This window comes from Macaca mulatta, chromosome 1, assembly GCF_049350105.2.
Source record: "Macaca mulatta isolate MMU2019108-1 chromosome 1, T2T-MMU8v2.0, whole genome shotgun sequence".
Classification (NCBI taxonomy): domain Eukaryota; kingdom Metazoa; phylum Chordata; class Mammalia; order Primates; family Cercopithecidae; genus Macaca; species Macaca mulatta.
Genome location: NC_133406.1, coordinates 221251773 through 221264572, shown reverse-complemented (window position 1 = coordinate 221264572; position 12800 = coordinate 221251773). Strand labels below are relative to the sequence as shown.

At 47.8% G+C, this 12800-nt stretch overlaps 1 protein-coding gene across 9 annotated transcripts in view; it reads right to left on the bottom strand.

Annotated features, from left to right (window-relative positions):
• The window catches only part of TMCO4 (transmembrane and coiled-coil domains 4), a 123059-nt gene that overhangs the window by 34125 nt on the left and 76134 nt on the right, over nt 1-12800 (bottom strand). The window contains exon 13 of one of the 9 annotated variants that reach the window (XM_077971902.1): nt 5264-5398. The exons of the other annotated variants lie outside the window; for them this stretch is intronic. Coding sequence (XP_077828028.1) covers nt 5325-5398 — 74 coding nt within the window. The 3' untranslated portion in view covers nt 5264-5324. Of the gene's footprint in view, nt 1-5263; nt 5399-12800 lie in introns of those variants that run through there. 9 annotated transcript variants of the gene reach the window in all.

Sequence of the window (12800 nt, the reverse complement as noted above, 5' to 3'; positions counted from 1 at the left end):
GTCCCAGCTACTTGGGAGGCTAAGGCAGTAGAATTGTTTGAACATGGGAGGCAGAGATGCAGTGAGCCAAGATCACACCACTGCACTCCAGCCTGGACGACAGAGTGAGACTCCTTCTCAAAAATAAAAATAATTTTTTTTGTAGAGATGGAGTCTTGTTTTGTTGTCCAGGCTGGTCTCAAACTCCTAAGCTCAAGTGATCAATCCTCCTGCCTTGGCCTCCCAAGACACTGGGACTACAGGCATGGGCTACCAAGTCTGGCCCTGATTAAACTTTTACATTTTATTTATTTAATAGAGATAAGGGTCTTGCTATGCTGGCCATGGTGGTCTCGAACTTCTGACCTCAAGCAGTCCTCCCGCCTCGGCCTTCCAAAGTGCCGGGATTACGTGCGTGAGCCACCACCACACCTGGCTCCACTTAATCCTTTCAATTGTCCTATGAAGAAAGTATCACTAGACCTACTTCTCAGGCGAGAGGACTGAGGCGTAGAGGCTAAGTACATGGGGTCTGTTTGCTCAGCTGGTAAGTGGCGGAGCTGGAATTCAGATCCAGGCCTGGCTGCAGAGTCCGAGTGCCTTCTGCTCCAGGCCTGCCTCCCTTGTACTGGACCTTCCCAATGGGCTTAGAGCTCCTGCTCCTATTTGTTTTTTTCCGGGTGCTGATGTTTTATATTTTCCCATAAGTTGTTGCTTTAGTGGCTGTATTTCCTGAAATGCCTGAAAATCTTTTAGGGAAGAATGATGGGGCTTTGCATAAATAAATAAATAAATAAATTAATTAATGTCTAAGAAAACGAGTTAACAAAAGATAGAAAAAATAAAGAACAATGAAGGCCTAGTAGAGACCCGAAAGGTCACAGTTCACACATCAACACCCTGTGCTGGGGTGGCAAAGACAGGGTCCCCAAAACTCAGAGTCTGTCATTAAATCACAGGTACTGGGTATGCACTGACCCACAGGCAGAAACATTTTTATCTTCTGCTCTGCCAAACAGGCTTGGCAATTTTCTAAAAGACAAGTTTTGACAACACTGACAATGCAGGCTTGATGATCAGGGAATCTTAGATACGAGGGGGAAAAAAAAAAAACGGTTTCCATTACAGAGTGCTGGGAACTGAGATGATTAATTAACATGTAAGTTAATGAGACTTTGGGGTGTTTTCTTCTCCAGTTGGAATTCTCTCCAACCTCAGAGGAATGTTCCTTTGCTGCAGAGGGTCTGGATTTGTCTGTTGTTGTTATAGACTGAGACTCAGGCATGGGACCTGGCTATACAAAATTCTGAGTGAGGGGGAGTCCTGGGAGGGAAGGAAACTAAGAATGGTCCCCAGAGAGGGGATCTCCTTCTGGGACTCAGACAGTCATCAGGGCTCACTGTGGGGGCCAGGACAAGATACACTCCTGCAGACTATTCTCTCCATACACCTGTGCTCGCCACAGAAAGTTCAGCCGAGGATTTGTTTCCCTGGAGCTTAGGCAGACAGTGTGGGCACGTGCTGCACGGCATGAGAGTGACAGTTACTGCTGGACCTGGAGAAAGCAGCATTCAGTTTGTAACACTGTCTCCTGTGAGTTTTCCTAATGGGACTGCTCAGCTCTGGGTGCAAAATAGATTAAATTATATTTAGTGGCCAGGCGTGGGGGCTCATGCCTGGAATCCTAGCACTTTGGGAGGCCAAGACGGATGGATCGCTCGAGCTTAGGAGTTCGAGACCAGTCTAGGTCACATGGCGAAACCCTGTCTCTACAAAAAATGCAAAAATGAGCCAGGCATGGTGGCATGTGCCTGCAGTCCCAGCTACTTGGGAGGCTGAGGTGGGAGGATGGCTTGGGCCCAGGGGAAAGAAGTTGCAGTGAGCTGAAATCGTGCCACTGCACTCCAGCCTGGGTGACAGAGGGAGACCCTGTCTCAAACAAAACAAAACAAAATAAAACACATACACACACACACGTATGTTTTGGAAAAGTCCAGGGCCAAACCTGGAAACATGCTGACCCTCCAGGTACTACTAACCTTGGGACTCTATCTGAGGGGCCAGCAGCCTCCCTGGACATGGCTCATCTCATTGCACATTCAAACACCAATAGCCTTAACAGATTCTCTGGGCAGGGCTTGATGTTTCACAATTTACAAGCAATTGACTCCATGATTAAATTGATCAGTCCTCTCAATTCCTGACTGACTACCCTTGGCCGAGTAGTCAGTTTCCTGTTACTGGAAGCAACTAAGCAGAAGCTAGTAGACAGATAGATGTCAAGGGGATCCTGTACAGCATGGAATTTTGTTTGAACCGGATGATTTCAAACGTCTGTTGGAACCCTGAGTCTAGGAGTCCACAGTCTCATGTTCAAGGGACGAAAGAATGAAATGAGGCCCAGCATAGCAGCCCCAATAAGATGCTCTAGCAGTGCCTTCTGGATCATTATCCTTCAACTGAGTATCAAGTGTCCTTTACAGGAGTCACTGCTATCAAGACTGCAAGTCACCTATTGTACAACAGTCTTAGCCAATCACTCAGCATGTACTATGTGCCAGGTTCCCTGCTAAGAGCTTAGATGCACTATTTTATTTTCCTTATGAGGTGGGTATCATTTGATCTACGTTAATAATAAGGAAGCCATGAAGAATGTAGGGGACTTGTACAGGGTCATACCGTTCCCATGATCTTAACCCCATGGCATGGAGAATTGTGGCCTTCTGGGTAATTATGAGCAACCAACTCTTTACTCTACATATACTTTAGGAGTAGAAAGTGTGTCTACAAATGGTTACAGCAGGTGGTAGGAAAGACAGGCCAGGGAGATGCAGTCCTGGAAGAAAGAACCCCTGGGACACTTTTGTACAAGGGCTTCCCTGGTTCCAAGGGAGCGCTGCTGGTCTGGAGGTGGTGGGAGGTCTGGCACAAGCTCTTACTGTGGGGCAAGGGGGGCTGGAGGTACATCCAGTGTCAGTGGCAGGAACAGTGGGATCCTCAGCCTCTCCTCCTTCCGTGCCTATGCTTCTCTCTGCCCACCTTCTTCCCAGGCCTCCTCCTATTGCTCCTATGGGAAGAGGGGGTGCTGGCCTCATTAGTTAAGTGTGAGGACACTGATGGGCCACATGTACTAGTTGGCAGGTTGCTGTACATCAGGAAGCCGGGCTGCAGGCTCTCCTCCCTCCTCTGAGCTAGGCAAGTCACTGGAGGAGGTTAGGGCCACCTTCTCTCTCTCTCTGGCCCTTATCTGAAAGGCATAGGACCAGAAATATTTTGGATTTCAGATTTTTGAATATTTGCATTATTCTTATTGGTTCAGCATCCCAAATCTGAAAATCTGAAAGGCTCCATTGAGCATTTCCTTGGAGTGTCACGTTGCTGCTCAAAAAGTTTTAGAATCTGGAGCATTTTGGATTTTGAATTTTTGGATTTGGGATGCCCAACCTGTATTCATCTCATACGGGGGACAGTCTCTTCTTTGTCTTCCTGTCTCCTTTCTCCTTTGATGCCACTGGCCAGGACCCCACAGGCCCCCAGATCCAGGGCTGGAGCTTTTGGGTGGCTGAGCCTGCTGTGTGATCAGCACAGCTTCTTCCCTGGGGGTTACTGGGTCCCAGCCTAGATGGCGTTGAAGTGGCGGGTGCCCCGGTCATCATGCAGCTAGAGTCTGTGTGCTCATCTCTCTCAGGGACCCTGTGGAAGAAGGAAGTAATTTCCAAGGCTAGTATTTGGGCATTCCTGGATTCCTCCAGTCACAGCATCCAACTTCAACACCAACAGCAATCATCACTGCGTTTCACAGCGCAGACTCTCTTGCTCTCCTTTCCTCACCTGTCAATTGAAGGTGTTGGACAAGGTGATTTCTGGAGGCTCTTCCAGCTCTGAGCTGAGGCCCTGGAAGCTAGGTAGATTTATCTAGCAGATAATGGGGGCTGGTGGCCAATCTGTGAGAGGAAGGTGAAGCGGGTCACCTGGTGACAATGTCCTGTGGGTTAACAGCGAAGTGGAGAGGTCCAACCCCAGAGGCAAGGCTGGAGCAAGCCCTCAAATTCCTGCCTTCTTTAAATAACGAGACAACCCACATTCAAGGTGAGATCAAATGCATTTTAGCCGGTGACAACTGCTAAGGTCAAGGGTGCCTGCATCCTCAGGGGGAAGCAAATGCCTTTGAAAGGGAGTGGGCAGGCTAAGAGTCTTGGAAAGAGCCTGGGGGCTGGTCGGCCTTTAGTTTAGATTAAAGCAGAGATTAAATGAATCACACTTCTGTGACTCACTCCTCCCCTGAGAGTTGCCAGTTGGCCTAAACACGTTACTGCTATATTAGTGAGCTCAGAGGCAGTGAGTACTACAACCTTGGAAAAATCCATTTGGATAAACGAATGGAGAAGAAGAAGGGAACACTTACTTATTGGGAGTCTACTATGTGCCAAACATTGTGCGGTTACATCCACCATATAAAAAGGCCAGCTTTGTGGTCGGACAGGCTGGAGCTGAACCCAGGTCCACTATTTGTAAATTGCTGCAGCTCTTTGCTGTGCCAAGTCCCACGCTGGGTGCGATGACAGGGGGGAGAACGAAATGGACACAGTCCCTGCTGTCAATCTCCTTATAGGCAAAATGGGAAAATCAATAACTATATCTTAGAGTTGTTTGTATATTAGATGAGAGAAAACAGGCAAAGCCCTTAGCCTATCACTTGGCATATAGTAGGTGTTCAATAAATGGTAGTTATTAAATCCTAGAATAACCCCCAGAGGGACCAATTTCCCAATTTTACTAATTAGTCTGAAGCCCAGAGAGGTGAAGTGACTTGCCCAAGGGCATCCAGACAGTAACTAGTGGAGTCTGGGTTTGAACTGATGTTTCTAGACTCTAAGTCCAGTGCTCCTTCTTTTGTTTTTCTTTTTTCTTTTTTGAGATGGAGTCTTGCTCTGTCACCCAGGCTGGAGTGCAGTGGCACGATCTCTGCTCACTGCAACCTCTGCCTCCCAGGTTCAAGCAATTCTCCTGCCTCAGCCTCCTGAGTAGCTGGGACTACAGGCGCACACCACAATGCCTAGCTAATTTTTGTGTTTTTAGTAGAGATGGGGTTTCACCATGTTGGCCAGGATGGTCTCCATCTCCTGACCTCATAATCCACTCGCCTTGGCCTCCCAAAGTGCTGGGATTACAGGCGTCAGTGCTCCTTCTTTCATGTCATTCTCAGCTGGTTGCAATGATCCTTGCATCTTGAAGACACTAGGAAAAGTGATCAAATTGAGCCTACTTACAGATGGCAAAGGGATGGGGGAGCCAGGATTGACTAATGGACCCAAGTTCACAGAGCGAAGCAGGTCCTGCAGGCTCTATGGTGCTGAATGAGGACACCTGCAGGCAGGCTGGCTCAGCTCAGGGTGTCTCGCCAACTGCATGGACAGGCCTAAAAGGCATAGGCAATATGTAATACGTTGAATTCATTCCCTTCAAAGCCTTTTGGATGCAGAGGAGAATAAATGTATAAATAACCTGAAGCAGTAATTGATTTCCTATGGCCATTTCTTGGCTTAGCCAGCTACTACGAGTCAGTTGGAATTGAATTTGCTTTCCAACTACTTGATGTTTCAAAGGCTTTTAAAAGCAAAAATAAAGATGAATGCCCCGTTGTGATCAGGGCCCAGGGTCCCATAGTGAGTGCTCAGATGCTGGCCATTCCTGGCAGCAGGCACCACCTCCCTGCCCTTGGCACGCGCTGGGATCAGAAATATCCTTGGGGATGGGGTCAGTCACTCCGAAAGCAAATTCATGCCCTAGGCTGGGACTTGGACTGTTGCTGGAGTGGGATTGTTCATTGCTAGGAATTCTGACTATGCTGGTTTCCTGCCCAAAGGCACAATCATTTGGCAGGTGCATGTTTTGTCTTGGTTTTGAGTGGGCAGAGTCGTTGCCCAGGCTGTGTGTGTGCCAGCTGATCAAGCCTGATGGACAGTCTGGAATGCAGTGGGCTGAGTGCAGCTCGGTCACTGGGAAGTTTGGGCAATAGCTCAACCAGCTGGCCCAGGCCTTGGGGGCTGAGGAGTCCACTTTGCCTAGGCAGTTCGAGCCTTGCCGCACCCAAAGTCCTTGAGCACGGTCCCCTGCAAGAGCGCTCACAGCAAACTTCACGGCTGCCATCATGTCCTTCATGAGCTCCTAACGTGTACTGGGCACCTCTACATGCCAAGGCCTGAGCCAGGAGCTGGTGACAGAGGGAACAAAACAGACGGTGCCTGGTGATCGTGAGTGTGTGTTTTCCCTTTAAGCATCAGCCACATTCTAGCAGGGGAGAGAGACCTGCGGGGAGATGCATCGTAACCCAACGTGGTGACCTTGGAAACAAAGATGGGCAAAGCACCGAGAGGGAGCAGGGAGGCAGCCGGATACAGTGCCGTGACCCAGTGTAGGTGATGGCCCTGCGTGTGATGCCTGGCTCAGCCACTTTCCAGCTCTGACTCTGGGCAAATCCCTTCGGCTCTCTGAGTCTCAGTCTCCTTATATTTATGATGCTGTAAAATGGGCTGAATAATACCTCACAAGGACGCTCTAAGGATCAGAGTTAACAAGACTGTTGCCATCAAAAGTGGTGTGTATGTCCCATCCCGCTCTGAGGAACGCCCAAACCAAAACCAAATCCACACTTCGCTCTTTGAGATAATGCAAAAATAACAGGGTCACCTTGTCGAGTCTTTCCCAAAAGCTGCTGATTTCTTAATGAGAACAGCTTTGTCCCTAGTGTGTGGAATGCTGATGTCTGAAGATACTGCAGACCCGTGAGGCTGGCTTTAATGATTTCATGAGAAAATGGCTGTTTTTCCACCAAGAACAAACTAATAAAATCTCAGTAACCTTGGTGATCATGAGTGTGTGTATGTTTCCTTTTAAGTCCCTGGTGTCTCTGTGTGTGTTTAAATTGACAAGCCAGGTCTTCTGAAATCTGACCAGTTTACATCTTTTTGCAAGAAGCAACTTTTCTATCAATACATGTTTCCAAGCCTGAGTCTTCCCACCACGTGCAGCACAGAGCAGGGGATTTTTTAGCCGCGGCCTGAAGGACTGTCCGAGCAGCTCCACGTATGGATGGGTGGGTGACTGGGGAGAATTCTAGACAGTGGAAACAGGTGTACAGGCATGGGACATCTAGGCTCGAGGAAACAAGAATTGCCCTGAGCCTCGGGTTTCCTTCCTGCACCCAGGGGAGCTCTGGGTGTGGTTCAAAGAAGCTCAGTTGGTGGTAATCTCTGACTTCCAACCAAAACAATCCTGATGGACCTACCTAGGCAAATCGCTTTGCCTCACACTGAGCCTCTGCTTCCTTAGCTGTGAAATGGAGACAATGATCCTGACCTTAGGTGGCTGTGAGGATTGGAGATTGAGTCATTTATAGGAACATGGGGCACTTTGGGAGGCCGAGGTGGACGGATCACTTGAGATCAGGAATTCGAGACCAGCCTGACCAACATGGTGAAACCCCGTCTCTACTAAAAACATACAAAAATTAGCCAAGCATGGTGGCGGGCAGCTACTTGGGAGGGTGGGGCAGGAGAATCGTTTGAATCCAGGAGGCGGAGGTTGCAGTGAGGCGAGATCGTTGCATTGCATTCGAGCCTGGGCTACAGAGTGAGACTCCATCTCAAAAAAAAAAAAAAAAAAAAAAAAAAAAGAACACAGGGCCAGGCACGGTAGCTCATGCCTGTAATCCTAGCACTCTGGGAAGCCAAAGCTGGCGGATCACTTGAGGTCAGGAGTTTCAGACCAGCCTGGCCAACATGGTGAAACTGCCTGTCTACTAAAAATATAAAAATTAGCTGGGTGTGGTGGTGCACGCCTGTGGTCCCAGTTACTCGGGAGGCTGAGGCAGAAGATTAGCTTAAACCTGGGAGTGGAGGTTGCAGTGAGCTGAGGTCACACCACTGCACTCCAGCTTAGGGGACAGAGCGAGATTCGGTCTCAAAAAAAAAAAGAACACAGGTCAGCCACGGTAGCTCCACATTCCAGCTTCATCATGCTAGTCCTGTAACCATGCACTAGTTTTTTCACCTCCGTAAGCCTTAGTTTCCTCATCTGTAAAATGGGGATAATTAAAACCACAGAGGATTACTGCAAGGATTAAATAAGGCATGTGAAGTGTTTAACTGTGCCTAGCACATAGTAAGTGCTCAGCAAGGCTCCCAGCCTCCTCTGCTCCTCCCACTCCTCCAGGCAGGCGGTTTGGGTTTGCAGAAACCAGTAATTGTGAGCTGGCCAGAGGAGGGGGAGGATGAAGATAAAGAATCAACTGATCTTACAGGCAGGTAGCAGGGATCTCAGTAAATGTCAGTTGAATTTGGGCCTGTTTCTGTCTGAAGAGAAGATTCCTTAGCTACACGATGCATTTAAAATACTCATCCAGGGTACATGTACCCTAGAACTTAAAGTATAATAAAAAATAAAAATAAATAAAAAATAAAATACTCATCCAGAAGGCCAGGGATTCCCATGGGAAATCAGCCCATCCTCGTCCTCCAGGGCACATCTGAACGTGTGGACTGCTCTGAGAATCTGAATAACAGTTGGGAAAATCTCCTCAGGCGCCTTATAGATCTGTAGGATGACGCATGGCAGAGCTGGGTTCAGCCCCGATGGGTTTCTGCAAACCCAAACTGCCTGCCTGGAGGCGTGGGAGGAGCAGAGGAGGCTGGGAGGCTTGCTGAGCATCTGCCTCTATGACCTGGTGGGCCGGCTTCCGCGACTCCTTCTGTTTCCTAAGCCAAGTGCTCTCCGGTTTGGAGTGGTAGAGATGGTCTTTATGTTAGGACAGGACATGCAGACAAAGGGATGTCAGCGCCACCCAGAGGGCTGCCCTTGAACCTGGTATGAAAGAGCAGTAAGAGTTCCCTTTACCAAGCACCTATTATGTGCCAGGTGTTCCGTGGACTGACTGATACACACCACTGCTGATCCCCACCCCACTCTGCGAGACCCCAACTCATGTCTTTCGGAGGGTGGTTTTTTCAACATAAGTTCTGTGAGGTTGGTGCTGTATCTATCAGCTGTCAACTCCCTAAAGCCTAGTCTAGTGCTTAGCACACAGTAGGTGCTTAACAAATATGATTTGTTTCTGAATAATTTGATTCTGAATAATTCTTTCTTTAGAAGGTCTCATATGGTATATTGCTTCGATTGAAACCATCCAACCAGGAGGGGCTGAAATATAGTAAGATAAAAATAGGAGCTCTGCTAAAAATACAGCTACTATTCAACCCATTAGTCCCATTAAAGGGTATATACCCAAAGGTATATCATAAAGATACATGCATCTGTATGTTCATTGCAGCACTATTCACAATAGCAAAGACATGGAATCAACCTAAATGCCCATCAATGGTAGACTGGATAAAGAAAATGTGATATATATATATATATATATATATATACCGTGGAATATGATGCAGTCATAAAAATGAGTGAGATCATGTCCTCTGTAGAAACATGGAAGGAACCAGAAGCCATTATCCTTAGCAAACTAATGTAGGTACAGAAAACCAAAGACCTCACGTTCTCATTTACAAGTGGGAGCTAAATGATGAGAACTCATAAACACAAAGAGGGGAACCAGAGACACTGGTGCTTACTTGAAGGTGGAGGATGAGAGGAGGGGAACGATCAGAAGCCGTAACTATTGTACTAGTAGCTGGGTGAGGAAATAATCTGCACAACAAACCCCAGCGACACAAGTTTACCTACATAACAAGCCTGCACATATACCCCTGAACCTAAAATAAAAGTTGTTTTTGGCCGGGCGCGGTGGCTCAAGCCTATAATCCCAGCATTTTGGGAGGCCGAGACGGGTGGATCACGAGGTCAGGAGATCGAGACCATCCTGGCTAACACGGTGAAACCCCATCTCTACTAAAAAATACAAAAAACTAGCCGGGTGAGTTGGCGGGCGCCTGTAATCCCAGCTACTCGGGAGGCTGAGGCAGGAGAATGGCATAAACCCGGGAGGCGGAGCTTGCAATGAGCTGAGATCCAGCCACTGCACTCCAGCCCGGGCGACAGAGCGAGACTCCGTCTCAAAAAAAAAAAAAAAAAAGTTGTTTTTATTTCTTTTTTTTAAATAGGAGCTCTGGAGTTGGAAAAAGACATGTTAAAATCCTCATTCTAGGGGGAGCTACTCCACCTTTCTCTAAATCCACTCTTCTCATCTGAAACTAGAGGCAGAACTACTGGCCCCATGGGGTGGTTGTGAGGGTGGAAGAGAATGTACATACAACTGGGCGGAGTGCTAGGCCTTCACAGATGCTGGCTATTGCTACACTACTATTTCTATGACTATGATTATTATGTCATTCCCATTTATGGGCAGCTCTGTTTCAGGGCATTTTCACCAGGTCATCTCCTCCGACTCTCTGGGCACTGGGCATGGTCTGAGGGCAATTGCTGTCAAGGAGCCCAGAGCTTTGGCCCAGATCTGCCTGGGCCCTGCTCCCTGCCTGGCTGGATCCAGGGCTGTGTACTGGCCTTGGCTCTGTTGCTATGCTGGGAAACGTGCTGGGCACCATTCCTACCTCTGCCTGCGTGAAGGCCCCTTGGTGAAGTTCCTGGGCTCCCGGACACCATCCAACACTGGGGCTGTCACCCAAGCACCCTCAGAGCCTGTCCTACTCTGTCTTTCCATCAAGATGTACTTCTAGCCTCCAAGCAGTAATGTGAGGGAAAGTAGGGGAAGAGAGGAATGTCCCTGTTTTGCAGATAAGGAGACAGGGTCAGTGAGAACGGTGCCTTGGCTGAGACCTTAGCTGAGGATTAATCACAGAGGCCAGAATCCAACTAAGGTCTTCTGGCTGCTAATTGACCGTGAAGTTCTAGTGTGTGTTCAGGAAACAGAAGCTGCCATTTAGTGGTATCCTTATGGAACCATGAGGCCCTCATAGTGGATATAGACTAAGTTGCGGGGATAGTTATTAGGTACCACAAGTAGTTAGAAAGAGTGAATAAGATCTAGTATTTGATAGCACAACAGGGTGACTACAGTCAATAATAATTTTGTTTTGTGAGACAGAGTCTCGCTGTGTCGCCCAGGCTGGAGCACAGTGGTCTAATCTTGGCTCACTGCAACCTCTGCCTGCCAGGTTCAAGCAATTTTCATGCCTCTGTCTCCCAGGTAGTGGGGAATACAGGTGTGCCACCACGCCTGGCTAATTTTTCTATTTTTAGTAGAGACAGGGTTTTGTCATGTTGCCCAGGCTGGTCTCAAACTCCTGGCCTCAAGGGATCTGCCCACCTTGGTCTCCCAAAGTGCTGGGATTATAGGTGTAAGCCACAGTGCCCAGCCAATAATTTAACTGTACATTTAGAAATAACAAAAAAAGCCTGGTGTGGTGGCTCACACCTGTAATCTCAGCACTTTGCGAGGTTGAGGTGGGCAGGGCACCTGAGGTCAGGAGTTCGAGACCAACCTGGCCAACATGATGAAACCCTGTTTCTACTAAAAATACAAAAATTAGCCAGGTGTGGTGGCTTGCGTCTGTAATCCCAGCTACTCAGGAGGCTGAGGTAGGAGAATCTCTTGACCCGGGAGGTGGAGGTTGCAGTGAGCCGAGATCACGCCACTGCACTCCAGCTAGGGTGACAGGACGAGACTCTGACTCAAAAAAAAAAAAATAAATAAAATAAAATATAAGAGTACAATTGTGCTGTTCATAACACAAAGGATAAAAGCTTGAGGTGATGGATACCCCATTTTCCATTTTCCATTTTCCATGAGGTGATTATTAAGCATTGCATGCCTGTATCAAAATATCCCACATATCCCATAAATATATTTGCCCGCTATGTTCCCATACGCATACACACAAAAACCACAAGCAAAAAATAGTGCCTACTGGCCGGGCACAGTGGTTCACACCTGTAATTCCAGCACTTTGGGAGGCTGAGGTGGGCGAATCACAAGGTTAGGAGATCGAGACCATCCTGGCTAACACAGTGAAACCCTGTCTCTACTAAAAATACAAAAAAATTAGCTAGGTGTGGTGGCGGGCGCCTGTAGTCCCAGCTACTCGGGAGGCTGAGGCATGAACCCGGGAGGTGGAGCTTGCAGTGAGCCGAGATCGCATCACTGCACTCCAACCTGGACGACACAGCGAGACTCCGTCTCAAAAAAACAAAACAAAACAAAACAAAAAAAACAGTGCCTACTTCACGGGCTCTTGTGAGAATTAAATAAAATAATGTCAGTAAAAATGTTTAGTATGGAGAGAAAAAAAGGAATAAGCTGTATACTGTTTACCAAATGGTTCTAGCTGTCTGTCTCTGACCACATGGTAGGAAGACATTTATGGGCTCCTCCTTCATGTGAGGAATGTTTCCATGCCTTGCTTTGGCCAATGAAAATGTCTGTAAAAGTTACTTGTATTACTTATGGGTAAAGGTGCCTTAAGGGCCAGTGCATAACTCACCACATTCTGTATACTACTGAGGAACCATATGTTGATACAGAACTCCCTTGACCTGGGCATCTACAACAATCAGAGTTCCCCTGGGTACCCAGATAGCAGGAGTGAGAAGTGCACCTTTGTTGTACCACATCTCTTCAATATTGGGGATGCCTGTCACTGTGGCATAACCTAGGCTATCCTGACTGATACACCGTGAATGCTGATAACATTTAAGTTCCATTTACTTATAGAGCATGTACTCTCTGTTGGTGTTATTCCAGGTACCGGAGGCACAGAGGTGAGTCAGACATAATCCCCGCCCTCAAGGGGCTTGCAGTCTCAACACTTATTTGAAAGGAAGCTGACCACACTGAGCTTGAGGGAAGGGCA